Raw genomic sequence first — 20,607 nt, 5'->3', positions numbered from 1 at the left:
ATAACCTCTGCCCCTTAAACAACACAGATTGATTTCATCTGTGTGTATGTACATGTTTATCTATTTTTCTTTATTTTATGTATATACATTTGTGTGTATTTATATAAAATATATAAATGGAATCTTACAGTGTGCACTCTTCTTTTGTGTCTGACTTTTGTCCTAACACATGCTTATGAGATTCATAAACATTGTTGTATGTAGTGATGGTTTGTGCATTCTCACTACTATATAGTATTTTCTTATATGAATATATTCAGTTTATATATCGATTCTACCATTTGATGGGTATTTCAGTAGCTTCCAGTATATGGCTCATATTGATAGTGCTGCATGAGCATTCTTGTTCATGTTGTTTGGTAAACGGGATGTATTTATTTTCATTGGGTATGTACACAGGAGTGGAATTGCTGGTGGTAGGGTGCATGTGTTCACATTCAGTAGTTACTGCCAAATAGGGTTTCAAAGTAATTGTGCCAGTTTGGGCTCCTTTCCAGTCTCTTTTCTACTCTACCACCAAAATGATTCTTTTCAAAAGATCTGATTTTGTCACTACTCTACTTCCCATTTTTCTACTGTTTTTGGATAAAATCAGCATCTTTTCATTTTTAAAGTATTTTAAAAGTTTTATTTATTTATTTTTGGCAGTGCTGGGTCTTTGTTGCTGTGCGGGCTTTTCTCTAGTTGTAGAAAGCAGAGGCTAATCTCTAATTGCGTTGCATGAGTTTCTCATTGTGGTGGCTTCTCTTGTGGAGCACAGGCTTTAGGGTGCGTGGGCTTCAGTGGTTGCAGCACATAGGCTCAGTAGTTGCAGTTTCTGGGCGCTAGAGCTCAGCTCAGTAGTTGTGGCATACTGACTGAATTGCTCCATGGCATATGGCATCTTCCTATATCAGGGTACCCATGTCTCCTGCATTGGCAAGCAGATTCTTTACCACTGAGCCACTAGGGAAGCCCCCGGTGTCTTTTCTTAACATTGCATATTTGGCTTTTAACAATTTGGTATTCCCTGCTTCTGTAGCTTTATTTCCTACTGGTATGCCTGTACTTTTGCTCATTAATGTAAGATCTTGGTTGCATATCCAGATACGTGGTTATAAATCCAAATCAGTTGTATGCTGACACATACCTGAAGAGTTAGAATATTTTGGAGTGAGATCTGGGTAAGTCTATGTTTGAAAAGCCAGACAGGTGATTCTGATATATGGATAGGTAGGTAGATTGGTAGGTAGGTAGGTAGATAAATAAATAGATAGATGGTGTTGAAAACCACTGTTCTATTCATATTAAACAGGTTTCTGTTTCTCAAGTGTAGCAAATGTTACCCTGACCATGCCACACCTTCCAAACTACTCGCTTTTCCCTTCCTCTTTTCTCTGAGACATTCTTCAACCTTTCTTCAACCAGGAGACATTTGGTACCTCTCCTCCACAGTCCTATACTCTGTGTGTGAGAGAATATGCATACACACACTATATTTTATATAGTTTATCACACAGTGTTATAACTGTTAACTGACTTCCTTCTCCTGTAAGAATGTAAATAAAAAAGAACCTATTCTTGCACTTACATTCTAGAAATTTCTAGAAGCTTAACACGTAGCAGGTTCAATGTATTCTCCATCTTTCTCACTATAGTCAAGTGAAGTCCTCACAGAAATTAACATAACATTGTAAATCAACTATACTTCAATAAAGAAAATTTTTTAAAAAGTGAAGTCCTCAAATATATCTAGAGTTGGAGGAAGGGGTTTTTTTGTTACATTTCACGTTTGCTCGTGGTCAACCTGCTAAAATGGTTACAGGGCTATGTCTCCACACCCTGAAGATATGACACTTCTCTGACACTTTGAGTAGGAAATAAAGGGAAGAATGTAGTTTATGACAGGAGAGTGTGAACTATCATATGCTTTTTGAGTGCACAGTTACCACTAATCTGCCTTATCTGGCAAAATAAAATATGGTAATAAAGCACATGAAGGACATAATTTATCACTTTTTTTATTGCAGAGAGCTTACCTGCAGACAGCTTGGAATGATTAAATGAGAATGCCTGAGCAAAAATTTATGCTGTATTATTATTTTTAAAAGGGTCTCATTTGTTTATTTGCTGTTTTAGGTCTTGCTTCTCCATTTAAGCCAGTTATGGATACAAATTACTATTACTCAGGTTAGTAATAGTAAATATTAAAAACAAAATTTAGTAATGCTTTGAGCTTTGGGGGATTTCATTATTTCTCTCTCATTTTTTTATGCAGCTGTGGAAAGAAATAACTTGATGAGATTATCCCAGAGTATTCCATTTACACCTGTGCCTCCAAGAGGTAAAACCAAGAAGTAAAAATAAAAGGAGAAATAAACCCTTAATTAGTATGTGGGTTTAAACTGTAATATAGAACATAGGTGGTGACAGAAAGAGGAGAAATTGCATTAAGAAGTGTTAACTTCATGTAAGTTTTAATCAGCCTGATTACAAGAGTCAGGTATGTTTAAATAGACGAAGGCTTCAGACGTATTGATTTTTCTTTAATCTGACATATCCAGAAGCAGTGGTGTATTTTAATTCAGAAAAGCTCTTGATCATAGTTTAGTAATGAAAGCACTGATAAATTGATATCACAGGATTTGTGGAACAGATCTAACCTCCTGTCTGAAAGTTTAGCTTACAAATGCTTAGAAGTCTAGTTACTTTCTAAAAATTTTTCTCCAAAATATTCATGATTTCAAAAATGCTTATCATTACCAAATACATGTGAACTTAGAGATATTAGATCTTGGTTTCTGAATATTTCTTGTCCTTAAACTTCTTTTATAAAACTACAACCTGGTCCATCTCATTTTCTATTCCTTACTTAATCTTAACCAAAGATACCTGCCAATTGTTGCTCCATGCTTTTTAGAGTCATATTTTGACCTTAAAATGTGTCCATTCATCTTGCAGGTGAACCTGTCACAGTGTATCGCTTGGAAGAGAGTTCTCCCAACATACTGAATAACAGCATGTCTTCTTGGTCACAGCTGGGCCTCTGTGCCAAAATAGAATTTTTAAGTAAAGAGGAGATGGGAGGAGGTTTACGAAGAGCTGTCAAAGTACAGTGTACTTGGTCAGAACATGATATCCTCAAATCAGGACATCTTTATATTATCAAATCTTTTCTTCCTGAAGTGATTAACACATGGTCAAGTATTTATAAAGAAGATACAGTTCTGCATCTCTGTCTTAGAGTAAGTGCTAGTGAATGCATACAGTGAAGCATTGTTTGAGCTTCTTGTTTTCACTGCTAAAGTATAATTAATAAAGTCTTAATGTCAATGTTGAACAAGGGTTTCTTTTTTTCTGTTCTGTAGGAAATTCAACAACAGAGAGCAGCACAAAAACTCACATTTGCCTTCAACCAAATGAAACCCAAATCCATACCATATTCTCCAAGGTAAATCTTTACAAACTTCTGAGATCTTTTAGTGGATACATTCTCTTTTGACCTTCATTATAGATGCTGAATTTCATTATTTACCCATTTTACAGATTGATTAGAATTTTATTAACAAAACTGCTAGTAATATCTCTAACTTTCTCATAAGGTTCCTTGAAGTTTTCCTGCTGTATTGCCATTCAGCAGGACAGTGGTTTGCTGTGGAAGAATGTATGACTGGAGAATTTAGAAAATACAACAACAATAATGGTGATGAGATTATTCCAACTAATACACTGGAAGAAATTATGCTGGCCTTTAGCCACTGGACTTACGAATATACAAGAGGGGAGTTACTGGTACTTGATTTACAAGGTAAATTTATTAAAATATTGCTGAAAGGAAATTATGCATCAGGTTCTCATCTAGTCAACGTACAGAAATCTGCTTATCTGTAGATACGTAAAATCTTAGGTCAGTAAAAGCTGTTAAAACAGCAAGTCAATAATGGCCGTAGTATATGGCTATCAGGGCCCTGAAGAATAGGGTCTGGCTATTTTAATTGTTATCTAGGCAGTGCAGATGTTTTAATAAGCAAAAACATGTGAAATCCCCTATTTTACTCATAGATCTATAGCCTTAGTTTTTTAAAAGTATAAAGATTATTTCTTTAAAACAATAAGTAATCTTTATTGTTTCTGGAGTACCTGCTATTACTGTCAATTAAACTACCTAAATATTTAGTGGATTAAAAAAAAATTTGCTTTCACTTTTTTGGTTCAAGAATTTGGGGCTGGGTTATCTCTGCTGTACCCTTGGAGAATTTGAATGGCTGGATACTAGTTTGGACAGCTTGACTGAAGCCAAATGTTTTAAGTCTCTGTTTAAGACAGCTGAATTCTTCAGTTCTCTACCCAGTGATCTCTCTACATGGCTCGCTAGCTTGGACTTTTCTTATAGCATGGTAGTTTGGGGTAATTAGACTTTTTAGGTCTCATTTAGCTGGCTTCTCCAGAGAGAAAGCAGGAATTCTTAGGTTAGGCCCAGAATGGGCCCAGATCCGTTCTGCCACATTTTACTGGTGAAGGTAAGCTGTAAGGACAGATCAGATTTAAGAGGTAAGGAATAGATTACAGCACTTGGTTGGTGGAGCAGCATGTGTACTAGGAGGGAAAAACTGATCGTAGCCTCTTTGTAGACAGATTGTTTCGTATCTGTGAAAAAAAAAGAAGAAACTGGCTGCGAAAGAGCAGTGATTTGCTTTTTTCCTAAAGAGTAGCTTTAATTTCAACTGTTAACAGAGATCAGAATTCAAGTCACCTAAGAACAATTGTTCAGAATATTTATTACTTGATGACTTCTTTCATTATATAGATATAAGATTTATTGACAAGCCAACATTTGTCATTTCAATACCAACTCAAGAAAATTGTATAAAAATAGCTATTGTTTTTTCAGTTATTCATTTTACATAAATGATTAAGTGGTGTATATATAGTGAAAACTCTGATATATTTTATTAGGTGGGCCAATCCATTTCAAGTGTGCCTAGGAAGTAAGGCCAAACTATGAATATTGATTAAGAGAAGGCAGTTACTTTTAATAATCAGGGTAATTTTGATGTTCTCTATAAAATTAATGTTATGGAGCCATTTTTAAATAAAAATATTTTAAGATAATTACTACAAACAAACGACATAGAAATGTATAAAGAACAGAATGCTCCCATCTTTACTGTTTCTGTACTTTTGTGAAGACAGATTCACAAATTTTTTTTCCTTTAATCATTTTGTGTTGTGATTTTTCTCCAACTGGAATCATGCTGTATGTGTGTGTGTGTGTATGAGTATGTGTTTGTGTTTCACTTGTTTTTTTCCCTACCTAACAGTATATGATAAACATCTTCTGGGTTATTACTGATAAATTTGAGTCATTCCTTTTAACAGCTGTAGTATGAAAGCATAGAATGATTTAAATCCTCTGTTGTCACACAGTCACCCTATTTTTTAGGTTTAGAGAGTGCAATTTTAAGAGTGCCTGCCATATTAACTTCCAAAAGGTTGTAGGAATTCATACGCAGCACTGTGCAAGCACTCATCACTGCCCATGTCTTCATCTGTTCAGTATGGAATATCTTTGCCAGTCTGAGAAGAAATTAGTATCATATTTTAATTCTAGATTTTTCTGTTGTGAAATTCTAACCAGTTTATTAGATTTCATTCTAATGGGTAAAATATTTTATGATTGTTCAAGTATCAGTAGTTGTTCTTTCTTTATGTGAATGAATAGGTAAGACTGAAGAGATTTAATCTCACATTTAACACCTCTGGAGAGGACTGGAGGTGAAAAAAAATGTTCACAATCTTATTCTTTATGTAGTCTGAATCTTTTTTGAGCCAGGTGTATTCATATGTTAGTGATTTTTAAAACTCCAGGATACTTTTAAAATGGCTTGTAGATCATGCCTTCATGTACTTAATTGTTTTTTGCTAACTAAGGTGAAACAAGGGCAAATTGTAAATAAGGAAATATTTACTTGCAACCTTGGCCTTGTTGCATCAGAAACTGGTGCAATCAGGAACTTTCGTTGTCTCCCTGCCAACTCTGACATTTAACTGTTGTTCATATTGCAGGAACTGTACTTGTTGCTAGTGCAATGTTGAGGTCAAAAGAGAAAAACTATACTCTTTTTGAACAGCTTAAAACTGTGTAATGGTAGATGATACTGTAGAATCTCCTGTGACCTTTTTATTATGTATGTATTAGTATTTTATATCAATTACATAATATGAATTGTCTTCTTTGTATATACATATAAAGGTGTGGGTGAAAGTTTGACTGACCCATCTGTGATAAAGGCAGAAGAAAAGAGGTAATAAGTTTTAATAATTTCATGAAAATCTTTTTATAATTTCAGACTGTACATTTCTGTTTGCATCAACTGACTTTTTCTTTTAACTACCAATTCCACAGATCCTGTGATATGGTTTTTGGCCCAGCAAATCTAGGAGAAGATGCTATAAAAAACTTCAGAGCAAAACATCACTGTAATTCTTGCTGTAGAAAACTTAAACTTCCAGGTAAGCGTTTTCTTAATCAGTATAAAGTATATAAATTGTTAGCAGTTAGTTACTGCAGAACTTCATAAGGCCAGAAACATAAATGAATCTGTGCTTTCTTTCATTACTTACAGAAATATAGAGTTCACTCTCTTGATATATATTTATTATGTGTCTGGTGGATGCTAGAAATTGTGTTAGATTTTGACGATATGATAGTGAATGAGGCAAACTAGGTCCCTGCTCTCAGTGGAGTTTAGTCAAATCTTAAATACTAAAAGATTAACAGAATTATAGGACTATCATAAATATCAAGCAGAAAAAATAGACCAGGTAAACAGATCACTTAACACAAAGTTAAAGGTCAAGGAATGTTACCTATGGAACTAACAGATTTGCCTAAAACCGAAGGAGAAGGCAGTGGCAACCCACTCCAGTACTCTTGCCTGGAAAATCCCATGGACGGAGGAACCTGGTAGGCTGCAGTCCATGGGGTCGCACAGAGTCGGACACGACTGAAGCGACTTAGCAGCAGCAGCAGAAGGATGCATAGACTTTCAAGTTGGCCTGGAAAAGAGTATTTCATGAAACAGAAACAAGGAATTGCAGATACAGTTTCTCATTATAGTAATTTCATCTTTATATTTGAGAATTACAAGTTATTATTGAATTGTAAGTTGTTTCACAGACCAGTGGTTCTCACTCTTTGGTGTGCATCATCATCCTCTGTGGAACTTTTCCAAAATTACAGGTGCTTGGCACTTTCCCTGGACCTGTATTTCTGAAAGTTCCTCTCATTATGACCAGTAATGTCGTAATGAAGAACTTGGGCCTGGGAGCCAGACTCCAGGTCCTCAAAGAATATCTACATCATAGAGGTTTGTAGTTTTTTGTTTGTTTGAGGTTTAAACAAGTTGGTATTTGTGAAGTACTTCTGGAGCAGTGCCAGGGACATAGTAAGTATGTTACTACTACTGTCCGTAATTTTTTTTAATCGTTCATGTTAACAGATTCAGGAATTATTTATTTTTGTATATTGACCTTGTATCCTGCATTCTTGCTAAACTCACTTAGTTCTACGAAGCTTTTTGATTTGGTTTAGTTTTGTTTTTTGTTTGTAAATTCTGTGTAGACAGTAGAGACAGTTTTGTTACTTCCTTTGTGATTTGTATCCCTTTTATTTATTTTTCTTGACTTTTTTCACTGGCCAGGAATTCCAGTACAGTGTTCAATATGAATAGTGAGAGTAGACATCCTCTTTCACACCTTATTCCTTGAAGATGCTTATCCTGAATGGACCTTGAATTAGTCAGATGTTTTTTCTGCATCTGTATTTTTTGTTTGATCATTTGGTTTTTCTTCTTTAATTGGTTACTGTTACATTGAATTACACTAATTGTCTTTTTAAAATGTTGAGCCAGTCTTATATTCCTAGGAAAAACTCCACTTCATCTTGATATATTATCTTTTTTTGTGTTCATTTGTGTGTTCAAATTGTATATGGATTCAATTTTTTAATATTTTGTTGATCATTTTTATATCTATGTTCATGAAGAATGTTGATCTGTGAGATTTTTTTCCCCCCTTGTACTGTCATGCTTGTTTTCGGATAATACCTTAAAAATAAGTTGGAATTATTTACACCTCTTCTGTTTTGGGGAATAGATTGTATAGAATTGATACTATCCCCACTTCAAATGTTTGATGGAATTATCTAGCAAAACCATCTGTCTGAAGTTTTCTTCATCAGATACTTTTTAACTAAGAGTTTATTTTTTTAGATAGATACTGGTTTTTTGAGTGAGTTTTAATAGTTTGTGTCTTTCAAGGGGTTGGTCCATTTTGTTTGTTTTGAGAAATAGTTAATAATACACCTGTGTAAGTTTAAGGCATACAGACAGCATGATGGTTTGATTTACACAAACTGAAGTGATTTTACCACAATAGATTCAGCTAACATTCATCTTTTCATATACATAGAATAGAAATTAAAGAAAGAAAATATTTTTCCTCATGGTGACTCTTGGTATTTATTTACTCTCTTAACAACTTTCCTATGTATCATACATCAGTGTTAGCATAGTCATGGTATTCTACATTATATCCCTAGTGCTTATTTATTGTGTAACTGAAAGTTTGTGCCTTATGACCGCCTGCTTCCAGTTCTTCCTCACCTCACCCTCCACCTCTGGTAACCACAAGTCATCTCTTCCTGTCAGTTTGTTTTCTTAGGTTCCATATACAAATGAGATTGTGTAGTATTTGACTCTGTTTTATTTAAATTGGCAAATTTATGAGCATAGTTCTTTTTGTGATACTATTTTTTAAAACGTCTGGGATTCTGGTGAATCCTCTCTTTTATGGTATCATATGCTTTTTTTTTTTCAATCTGGCTAAAGTGTATCTGTGTTATTGGTACTTTAAAAGAACCAGTTTTTGTTTTCATTGTTTTATTCTATTATCTGTTGTCAGTTTCTTTGATTTTTTTTCTCTATTATTTCCATTTTTCTGCCTGCTTGCTCTGGGTTTAGTTTGTTTTTTCTCTAGTTAGGGTAAAAATTTAGATTATTGAGACTAGTGCTATAGATTTTCCTGTAAGCATTGTGTTAGCTGCATTTCATAAATTTTGTGTTAAAAAATATAGAGGAATATGTATTATTTTTGTTTTTAATTTTTTTAAATATAGCTTATTTCCCTTGAGATTTCCTCTTTGACCTATAGATTATTTACAAATGTCTTTTTTAGTTCTCGAATGTTTGTAATTTTTCCTGGTAAACTGATTTCTTGCTTAATTCCATTATGATAAGAGAACATTCTTTGTATGAATTCGATTTAAAGAAAAATTGTAAACCTTATAAAGATACTGTCTGTAGTGAATGAATGTTATATTTCAAGAGAATAGTCTCTTCTTGGATAAAGTATTTGATTAATGTTAATGACAAAGTTTTTTGATAGTGTTGTAGTGCTTTTTTATATCCTTGCTGATTTTCTGTGTACTTACTCTGTTTGTTACTTAGAAAGGAGGTCTTTAATTGTGAATTTGTCTGCTTTGCTTTCAGTTTTCTCAGTTTTTCCTGCATATATTTTGAAGCTTTGCTACACTGATTTACAGTATATATAAAGATTTTTATATATATACAAAGATTTTTACCAAGACGTTAAGGCTTCTTGATTTAATTTTTATCATTATGTAATGCTATGGTAATTTCCCTTGTTCTAAAGTCTACTTTGTCTGATATTAGCATAGCTTTTGATTGGTGGTTCCATCAGATATCTTTTCCTATTATTTTTACCTGTATATATTAACTATTTTTAAAGTGATTTTCTTATAGACAGCATAAAGTAGTTAGTTCCTAGGTTTAATCTGTTTTTCTTAAATCTAGCAATTTCTATCTTTTAATCGCTGTTTTAGACCCTTTATGTTGAATGTAATTATTGGTACCGTTAGGTTTTTATCTGCTGTTCTGTTGTTTTCTGATTGACGTCTCTGGTGTGTTTTGTTGTTGTTCCCCCTCCTTTTTATTTTAGTATTCTCTTTTATCTTTATGTTGTTGTTTTTTAGTGGTTGGTCATAGGTTCCCTTACCTAAGAACATATTTTGCTTTCATTCCTGAAGGGTATTTTCACTGGATCTGGAATTTTAGGTTGACGCTTTTTCTGTCAAAACTTAAAAAATGTTCTGCTGTCTTCTGGCCTCTCTAATTTCTGATGAAAACTCCACAGTCGTTTGAGTTATTCTTCCTTTTTACATGATATATCATTATAATATATCTCCTTTCAAGATTTATTGCTTATTTTTGGTTTTGAGCAGTTTGACAGTTTGATTTTATGTCTAGTTGTAACTTTCTCTGAGTTTAATCTTGTTTCAACTTTACTAAGCTTCTTAAGTTTGCAAATAGATGACTTCTGTCAAATTTGGGGAGTTTTTAGTTACTAGTTCATCAAATATGTGTCATCAACCTTTTCATCTGTTCCTGGACTCTCATAAAAAGAATGTTAGACCTTTTGATAATTGTCACCCAGGAACTTGAGACTCTGGGGACTAACTTAAAAATTAATTTTTCTCTTTTGTTCAGATTAGATAATTTCTACTGATCAATATACACATTCACTGACTCCTTATTCTTTCTTTATTCTGATATTAAGCTTTGCACTGAATTTTTTATTTCACGTAAATTTTTCAGAACTATAATTTCCTTTTGGTTCTTTTTGTGCTGACTATTTCTCTTCTGAAAACTTGTTTTCCTTTCATTTCAGGTCTTTTGTCCTATATCATGGAGTATGGTTATAACAGTAGCTAAAGTCTTTAATTCTTCCATCTGGGTTATCTTGGGATTGGCATCTCTTGGTTGTCTTTTTCTTTGAGAATCTTTTAAATGTTTCTGTTTTTTGTATCTCTAGTAATTTTAGAATATGTCCAGGATATCTAGAATATTATGAGATTTGAGATCTAATTAAAAATTCTCTAGAGAATTTTGAATTGTTGAATCCTCTTGAGATTTTTGATGTTGTTATATAACCATTTCAGTTAAATTCAAATCACAGTCTGTCTTTTGTGTGACTGTGAGTCCAATGTTGGTTTGGTTTTTAAAACCTTTGCATTATCATTCAAGTTTCTCTAATGTGTGTCAAACAGGGTCAAGTCTGGAACATGAACAAAGGCCTGCACCATAGTTTAATTCTCAAAGCCTGTGCTGTGCTATCTTTCTACATATGTGCCACTCAGGGGGTATCATGCACAAATTGAGGGTGTCTCTCCATTTTCCTCTTCTCCATGATCTTCCATACTTCGTGATTCCCAAGGGCTTGTTTTTTTCTTTTTTGGTACACTGACTAGAAAGCCAGGATTTTGGCCTCCCTGTGCTATCATATACTTTCTGTAATGTAGTCCATTTCTGGTGCTGACAGTAATACTTTTTGGATCATCAGATCAGATCAGTTGCTCAGTCGTGTCCATGAATTTGTGACCCCATGAATCGCAGCACGCCAGGCCTCCTTGTCTATCACCAACTCCCGGAGTTTACTCAGACTCACGTCCATCGAGTCAGTGATGCCATCCGGGCATCTCATTCTCTGTCGTCCCCTTCTCCTCTTGCCCCCAATCCCTCCCAGCATCAGAGTCTTTTCCAATGAGTCAACTCTTCGCATGAGGTGCCCAAAGTACTGGAGTTTCAGCTTCAGCATCATTCCTTCCCAAGAAATCCCAGGGCTGATCTCCTTCAGAATGGACTGATTGGATCTCCTTGCAGTCCAAGGGACTCTCAAGAGTCTTCTCCAACACCACAGTTCAAAAGCATCAATTCTTGGGCGGTCAGCCTTCTTCACAGTCCAACTCTCACATCCATACATGACCACAGGAAAAACCATAGCCTTGACTAGATGGACCTTTGTTGGCAAAGTAATGTCTCTGCTTTTGAATATGCTATCTAGGTTGGTCATAACTTTTCTTCCAAGGAGTAAGCGTCTTTTAATTTCATGGCTGCAGTCACCATTTGCAGTGATTTTGGAGCCCCAAAAAATAAAGTCTGACACTGTTTCCACTGTTTCCCCATCTATTTCCCACGAAGTGATGGGACCGGATGCCATGATCTTAGTTTTCTGAATGTTGAGCTTTAAGCCAACTTTTTCACTCTCCACTTTCACTTTCATCAAGAGGCTTTTGAGTTCCTCTTCACTTTCTGCCATGAGGGTGGTGTCATCTACGTATCTGAGGTTTACTGATATTTCTCCCGGCAATCTTGATTCCAACTTGTGTTTCTTCCAGTCCAGCATTTCTCATGATGTACTCTGCATATAGGTTAAATAAACAGGGTGACAATATACAGCCTTGACATACTCCTTTTCCTATTTGGAACCAGTCTGTTGTTCCATGTCCAGTTCTAACTGTTGCTTCCTGACCTGCATACAATACAGGTTTCTCAAGAGGCAGGTCAGGTGATCTGGTATTCCTATCTCTTTCAGAATTTTCCACAGTTTATTGTGATCCACACAGTCAAAGGCTTTGGCATAGTCAGTAAAGCAGAAATAGATGTTTTTCTGGAACTCTCTTGCTTTTTCCATGATCCAGCGGATGTTGGCAATTTGATCTCTGGTTCCTCTGCCTTTTCTAAAACCAGCTTGAACATCAGGAAGTTCATGGTTCACATATTGCTGAAGCCTGGCTTGGAGAATTTTGAGCATTACTTTACTAGCGTGTGAGATGAGTGCAATTGTGCGGTAGTTTGAGCATTCTTTGGCATTGCCTTTCTTTGGGATCGGAATGAAAACTGACCTTTTCCAGTCCTGTGGCCACTGCTGAGTTTTCCAAATGTGCTGGCATATTGAGTGCAGCACTTTCACAGAATCATCTTTCAGGATTTGGAATAGCTCAACTAGAATTCTATCAACTCACTAGCTTTGTTCGTAGTGATGCTTCCTAAGGCCCACTTGACTTCACATTCCAGGATGTCTGGCTCTAGGTGAGTGATCACACCATTGTGATTTTCTGGGTCGTGAAGGTCTTTTTTGTACAGTTCTTCTGTGTATTCTTGCCATCTCTTCTTAATATCTTCTGCTTCTGTTAGGTCCATACCATTTCTGTCCTTTATCGAGCCCATCTTCGCATGAAATATTCCTTTGGTATCTCTGATTTTCTTGATTTTTTTTTTTTTTTGGATCATAGAGGTATCTATTCTCAGTTCTTCTGGTCAGAGAGGTTTTTCTCTTGGAGTTGTGGGTGCTTTCCCTGCTTCCACCAGTGTAGGAATGCCTCTTCTTGACTAGAGCTTGTCTTAGGTAAAGGGCAGAAGAGCAAAAAGAAAAATTAAAAAGAGCATTCCCCTCAACATTTTCCATCCCACAGGACCTCCTTCTTATCCTCAAGCTGGGAACTCTTGGAGCTTTTTGTCCACATTCATTCTGTGATTGAGCTATCTTCAAGTCTAAGCCTAAAATAAGAGATGAAAAAAAAAAACCAAAAACAGGAAATTCACCACCATATAGCTCATTCTTCAAGTTCAGATTTTCCTTCCTATATATCTGCTGTTACTTTTCAGAAATCTCAGGTAGTTGCTTTATATATCATGTAAAAGGTTGTAATCAGTGAAAGAGAAGATGGAATATACTTGTCTGTTTTAGCCAGAAGTGGAACATACAGTGGTGAATTTAACAGGCAGCCCAAATACAGTTTTTACTTGGTTTTTGATATAGTGCAATTTTAATAGCATATCTGTTTTTTAAATTATCATTATAAGCAGGATTTCACAGCTTAATAGGGACATTAAAAGCAATCCAGTCCAAATCCATTGTTTTGCAGAATATAAAATAAGAGTTTACATGATTTGCACATGGTTACACCATTAGTTAACACTGCAGTTGTGAATTGAATTATAATTATGTTTCTGTCCATTGTTCTTTGTGTACAGTTCATCTGCAAATTAATTTGCATTCCTTAGGCCTAATGCAAAGTCTTAAATTTAAAGTTTATCAAAAATTGTTCATACTGTAGTAAGTATGTATTTGGATCATTGAACATAGACTGTTGCTGAAATTAAAATTAGCAGTTTATATTCTGAGTGTTAGTTACCTCTTATTTTTTAATTGGAGTATATTTGCCTAACTGTGAGCGTAAGTTCGGTTTTATATGGAAATAAAAGTAGAAGAGTTTATGGACAACTCTGGTTTAAAATATAAATTTGATTCTACTCCCTTAAGTTTTTCAATTCTGCAACCATTGTCATATGTGTCTGTAATGTCAAGTTCATCCTATCCCATAGCTATATATGCAGTTCCCATGCTATTAGTACCAAATTTAACTGAAGACTAACTTTTTTGCTGAGCTCCTGTTTCTATATTCCCTTTCTTTCATTGCTACTTGAATTACCTTTTTTTTTTTAATTGGAGGATAATTGCTCAACAGTGTTGTATTGTTTTCTACCATACAACAATGTGAATTAGCGAAAAGTATACATATATCCCTTCCCTTTTGAGCCTCCCTCCCACCTCTCCCCAATCCCACCCTTCTTGGTTGCCACAGAGCACTGAGCTGAGCTCCCTGTGTTGTATAGCAGCTTCCCACTAGCTATCTGTTTTATACATGGTAGTGTATATATGTCAGTGCTACTTTCTCAGTTCATCCCACCCTCTCCTTCCCCTGCTGTGTCCACAAATCTGTTGTCTGTCTATGTCTCTATTCCTGCCTTGCAGATAAGTTCATCAGTGCCATTTTTCTAGATTGCATAAGTATATCCATTATTTGTTCTTCTCTTTCTAATATACTTCACTCTGTATAACAGGCTCCAGATTCAAGTAACATTTTCACTTCAGAATTCTTGACTTTCATTTCCCTTCCCCACAAAACTCTACTTCCCTGTCTCATTAATGGTTACCAAGTTGCTCAGGCTCAAAACCTAAAAGCTAGCCAGTTCCTTTTTTCTCTCACTTTTCATAACCAATCTGTCAAATTCTGTCTGCTCAAATTCTGAAATCTCCCTAGAATTTATCAATTTCTTTTCATCGTCATTGCCACTATTTTGTTTCCTAGAATCTTACCATGTGACAATTGGAATGGTCATTTTAAATAAATTTGATTATGTTACATTCCTCCCTTAAGACTGCTTAATACCTTCCAGTGGAGTTTACTGTAATGTGTACTTAGCTTTGCTTGTGTCCCCTGAATCAGAGGTCAGCAGAGTTTTCTGTAAAAGGCAAAAGAAACAGGGACTTCCCTGGTGGTCCAGTGGTGAAGACTCCACACTTCCAATGCAAGGGGTATGGATTCAATCCCTGGTTGAGGAACTAGGATCCTGCATGCTGCATGGTGCAGCCAGGAAAAAAAAAAAAGCAAAGTATGTATTTTAGGCTTTGTGGGCCATGTGACTTACGTCACAGCTACCCAGCTCTCCCATTGTAGTACAGAAACGGCCATAGACAATCTATAAACAAATTTGTATGGCTGCATTCCAATAAAACTATTTACAAAAACAGGGCAGACCAGATTTGGCCCATGGGTGTAGTTTGACGACTATTGGTCGTTAACTGTTGCTTGACCTCATTTTTTCCTAGTCTTTCCCTATTTGCAAGCCATGCTGCTTCTTGTCATTCTTGGAACACACCAAGTCTATTTCCTTTTTATAGTCTGTAATCAACTTTCTCTCTGCATAGAGTACTCTTCTTCCTGGGACTTTGATAGGTCATTTCTCAATTGATGTTATTGTTCAGTTGCCAAGTCGTCTGACTCTTTGCAACCGCATGTACTGCAGCACTCTAGGCTTCCCTGTCCCTCACTGTCTCCCAGAGTTTGCCCAAGTTCACATCCATTGCATTGGTGATGCCATCTAACCATCTCATCCTCTGTTGCCCACTTCTCCTTCTGCCTTCAGTCTTTCCCAGAATCAGGGTCTTTTTCCAGTGAGTTGGCTGTTTATATCAGTTGGCCAAAGTATTGGAGCTTCAGCTTTAGCATCAGTCCTTCCAACGAATATTCTCAGTATTTCTCAATATTCAAGTCTTTACTCATATGTTATCTCCTGCAGCTCTTCTGCCCAGCCCTGTCTAAAAGAATCACCATATACCATCTCCCACTTGACCCTCTTCACACTGTTTTCTTCAAGGCACTTGTTACTGCTTATAATTCTGTTATTTTTCTGTTTGTTTTTCTTCACCCTTAAGAACATAAGCTCCATTAGAACAGGGACCTTATCTGCCTTGTTCAGTGCTGCATTTCTATACTTACATGAGTTATTAACTCATAGTCAGAACATAATTATTTGCTGAATGATTTCGTTTTTATGCATATACATTTTGTGACTTTTGAATTTATGACAATATTGTAAAAAATAGATCTGGCATGTTTAGAGGGAAATTGGTTTAGGAAATGTTCTTAATTTTCTTTTTCTAAGTAATACTGACTCTTTTTTTCTTTTTTTGTTGGGGTTGTGAATATAGATCTGAAGAGGAATGACTATACACCTGATAAAATAATATTTCCTCAGGATGAGCCTTCTGATTTGACTCTTCAGCCTGGAAATTCCACCAAAGAATCAGAATCAACTAATTCTATTCGTCTGATGTTATAATATTACTGAATCATTGGTTTTGATTACACCTCACAAAAATGTTACTGTGTCACTTTTCATTAGGAGGAAATTGTTTGATAATACAGAAAAGTGTGTGCTGAATCTAGCACAGTTAAAAGGTCAATATTCTTTTGGCACAATTAAACTAGTCAGTCAAGAACTCCCTATATGATACAGCTGGCAGCTGTTAAATTTTAAAGGTAAAGAAAAATTAGTATTTATACCTTTTTAAAGGGCTCTTTTTAACAGAGAATTTCATTTGACTTTGTTCTGATGAGGGTAATAACCCTCTCTTTGTGTGGTGCAATACCATTAACCAAAGTTAGGTGTCTGTGCAGATTTTCTTGGCAGCTGGTTTACTGCCATTCAGCGAGTGAAATGAAGTCACCAAGTCTTTTGGTTAAATGGCAGTCAGATGTCTTCCTCAATGTGTTTTAGTGTGTTCAGTGATAATGTCACTAGTGCCCAACTAGATGCTTGTTGGCCATGGGAAAGGAGAAGGCTTCTTATATAATTCTAGATCTACAGGGATATAGGAAGCCCAGGCTGAAAACCATTTTCTAAGAGGGACTTTATGAATCAGGGTTAGGCTCCTATTTAAAAGATAGAGCCAGTTTTTTGTTAAATAGAGCCCAAATTGTGCAGAAGTATAATTTTTTTTAAAAACATTGTTTTCTCAAGACATTGTTAAATAGAAGAAAGCCATGTTAGATTGCTATAACCTAAATATATCAAAGGAAAAACTTAACTCACTGTTCAAGAGAAGTTCCCTTGTGAGAAAAGTTAAAGTGCTTTTTTCCTATCATATATATAGTGACAACTTGGAAGTTACATACTTCTCAAAAGATTTTATTGACCAGTATATCAAATCAGAATGTAAACATGAATTCTTGCATATATTTAAAATTGTGTAGGATCATTTGAACATGAATATTGTCTGTGGTACTTAAGAAATTGAATTGGATTATCATTATCTGATGTTGGGAGATTGCAATGCAACTTTATGCCAATAAAATGTAATTTAACTGCCCCAGATATTGTTGAATGCTCAACAATAAGAAAAGCTTTTCATCTGTCTAAAGTTCTGTGCTTTGATTTTTTTTTTCTTTCCTTTTTTTTCCCCCTAGGTACTAATTTTAATTTTTATTTGGGAGGGAGCAGTGTAAATCTTATTTGTATTCAGTAGTGTATCTCATAGATACAGACAAGGCAAAAAGAGATAAGCTGTTCAAATAGTGTTTAATATTGATGAGGGGGGAGAAAGAAAATGTATTAAAAATATACTATATACATTTTGTATATCATTAAATCTTTAAAAGAAATTAAATAAATTTATTCTTGTTTACAGATGTTTTACTGAGTTTAATCATTCTGAAAAACAGTATTTTCAGTGTTAATTTTTTCGATTTTTTGTTGATTATATCCACATGAAAATAACAGTAATAGAACATTTATTTAGTACTTAATATGTATCTGATATTACTCTAAATACTTTACATATATTAACCCATTTAATCCTTAAAACAATCTTATGAAATAGGTGTTATTGTTATCCTGTTATGCTGGTAACAGGATAACAAGGCATTAAGTAAAGTAACTTTTCTCAGATTCTTACACTCACTAAGGAGCAGCACTAGTATTTGAACCCAAACAGGCTTTTATCTACATTCTTCAGCCCCATGGTATATTGACTTTCAAGTATAATGACTGATGATTTCTGTACCAATTCCTAGTCACTTTTTGGAAACAAATCTATTCATTAACTTTTTTGACTAATTCTAGAAAGTAACAGTTTACCTGAAAACTGCATTTCTCATTCAAAGAAGTGTTGTTTTTAGATTACTCAAGTTCATCAGTATTACTCCATGGTCTAAAAGTGTCATTTGCCTTCATCTCTTTGATACTTCTCAGTCTCATCCTTCTCAAAACAGAACTCCACCTCTTTACCAAATTACTTCATAAAACATCTTCTGCAAGTGTTCTCTAATAATATGCCTTCCTCAGTGTGGTGGTATATGTAAGCTACTATTATTTTTAAAGTAATGCATGTTGATTGTTGGGACATACAGAAACAATTTTAAATGTAAACAAAAATATAAAATTACCCTCCTTTTCCACCTTGAAGTTGAAATATGCTGTTTTCATAGTCACTGTCTTTCTTTTTACCCCCATTAGACTGTACAATTCACAAAGGAAAAGAGACCCCTAAAATTTTTCACTCCTTTAACACCCCCTCCCTACTTGTATACTGCATGCTTTGTGATAGACATTCCATAAAATTATGAGTTTTTAAATGTGTTTCTACAATATCAAAATTTCTCTAGGAAGATAGATCAAAATGATAAAATATTACGTATTTAAGCAGACAGTCAAGGCAAGAGCACCCAATAAATAGCTGTTATCACTTATAGGATATATCACATTATTTATTTGCAGGAAGGAGATGTATCATTGAGCAGGGATTTTTGTGATCCTCCTCATTTATCATATCTGTTCTCATTGTTTCCTAGGTAGTTGTCACACAAAGCATCTGTCTTTGAGGAACCCAGATATTCAGATCTGTCACAATTACCATGTAGTTAAATAAATAACTCAGTAATTACGTATTAGAGTAAAACTATACAACCACTGTGTGTCTCTCTCAAAATTAGATTGTCTGTATTACCAACTAAGAGATGTCTTATTTTTGTATTTCCCTTAGAGCCTTGCTGGAGCTTGTAGCAAACAAAATATAGGTACTAAATAAGTACGTGTTGAAGAAGTACCACAGAATATTTTCAACATTAGATGATCTGTGAGCTTTTTCTTAGAAAAAAAATCCCAGGTAAGGTTCTAATTCTCTCTAGAATATGTTTTCCTTCTAGGTTTATTGGAATTCCTCAAAGCAGAGTTTCTTCTTGGGGTCCTTGATTCTACTTTAGTGGATATGAGAGGGGCTGGGAGAAGGTATGGTTATTCTTCAGAAAAGTTACAATACATATACCAGTTTACAATAAACAGCACCTTTTAGTAGGGTACTTTCTTTAGTGCACTGTCCTAACCTACAGTTAGCACTTGCCTGTTTTTTACTTGGAATTTCTGAAGTCCTGGAATTTTATGAAGTCCTGAATTACGGAACTTAACTTTCACTTTAAATGTTTTAGTATGTGTTTCTAAAATACCAGAACTATAGTATCTTCACATCTAATAATTTAACAGTTAGTTAATATCAGAGAATGTAATCATTCTCAAAACAAATTTTTAAAAATAATTTGCTTGAATCAGGACTCAGATAAGCTTCATATATTGCAGTTGCTTGATTTGTCTTTAAAGCCTCTTTTAATATATAGGTTTCTGCTTCCACTTTCTTTTTTTTCCAGTTTATTTTTTGAAGAACCAGCTCTTTTGTTCTAAAAAGTTTCCCACATAAAAGGTTTTGTTGATTACTTCCGTAGTTGTCGTTTTATGTTTCCTGTTTAGTCCATAAACTAGTTGTTACGTATAGAGACTTGGTCACATTCAAGATTGATTGTCTGACAGGAATGCTTCACTGGTGGCATTGTGTACTTCCACTAGGAAACACAGGTCTTACTGTCTTTTGGGTGGTCATTGCCTAGATTTCTTCAATAGATCAGTGGTTCTCAGTGTGGACCACAGCCCCTGACATTCCCCACTACACTTTCTTTGGCCTACAAGGTCAAAACTTCTCATAACTGTAAGTTATTATTTGTCTTTTTCAATGTGTTCAAAGTTTTACTGTTGTTGCAAAATCATTGATGGGTAAAAATGCTGCTACCTTAGCATGAATCAAGGAAGTAGCATCAGACTGAACTAGTTGGTTGTTACAGTCTTCACCATCATGCCAGTTTTTCTTTTTTTAATCCATTTCATTTCAAATGTCACTGATGAAGGAATAAGGCAATTTTTAATTAATTTTAACCTTAAAACATGCCTTTAATATTCTGTGGGGCAAAATGAAAAATAGGCATAAAGTACTTTGCTTCATAAGGAAATGGGATGATTGTTTTAGGAAAAGGCAATTATGCAATTGTGTGAGTTACAAACTGGACTAGTCACTTTTTTCATTGAACATGTCTGCTTG

At 34.9% G+C, this 20,607-nt stretch overlaps 2 protein-coding genes across 3 annotated transcripts in view; both read left to right on the top strand.

Annotated features, from left to right (window-relative positions):
* The window catches only part of TRPM7 (transient receptor potential cation channel subfamily M member 7), a 109,711-nt gene extending 91,838 nt beyond the window's left edge, over positions 1-17,873 (top strand). Inside the window, exons 35-42 of the mRNA XM_086319039.1 lie at positions 2,119-2,169; positions 2,258-2,323; positions 2,941-3,224; positions 3,348-3,430; positions 3,582-3,787; positions 6,233-6,284; positions 6,386-6,492; positions 16,396-17,873. Of these exons, the coding sequence (XP_086175165.1) occupies positions 2,119-2,169; positions 2,258-2,323; positions 2,941-3,224; positions 3,348-3,430; positions 3,582-3,787; positions 6,233-6,284; positions 6,386-6,492; positions 16,396-16,526 (980 nt within the window). The 3' untranslated portion in view covers positions 16,527-17,873. The remainder of the gene's footprint in view (positions 1-2,118; positions 2,170-2,257; positions 2,324-2,940; positions 3,225-3,347; positions 3,431-3,581; positions 3,788-6,232; positions 6,285-6,385; positions 6,493-16,395) is intronic.
* Positions 17,874-18,347: 474 nt separating this feature from the next.
* USP50 (ubiquitin specific peptidase 50) overlaps positions 18,348-20,607 on the top strand; it is a 39,351-nt gene continuing 37,091 nt past the window's right edge. Inside the window, exon 1 of one of the 2 annotated variants that reach the window (XM_086320910.1) lies at positions 18,348-19,350. The gene's annotated coding sequence lies outside the window, so the exon portion shown is untranslated. The remainder of the gene's footprint in view (positions 19,351-20,607) is intronic. The other variant, XM_086320911.1, reaches the window with a different exon arrangement.

The sequence above is a fragment of the Bos grunniens genome, chromosome 10, assembly GCF_055505025.1.
Source record: "Bos grunniens cultivar Pamir isolate PY7600 chromosome 10, Bosgru_T2T1.0, whole genome shotgun sequence".
In the NCBI taxonomy this organism is placed as follows: Eukaryota; Metazoa; Chordata; class Mammalia; order Artiodactyla; family Bovidae; genus Bos; species Bos grunniens.
The sequence above is the reverse complement of the archived record's forward strand: the minus strand, read 5'-3'. Positions and strand labels throughout refer to the sequence as shown.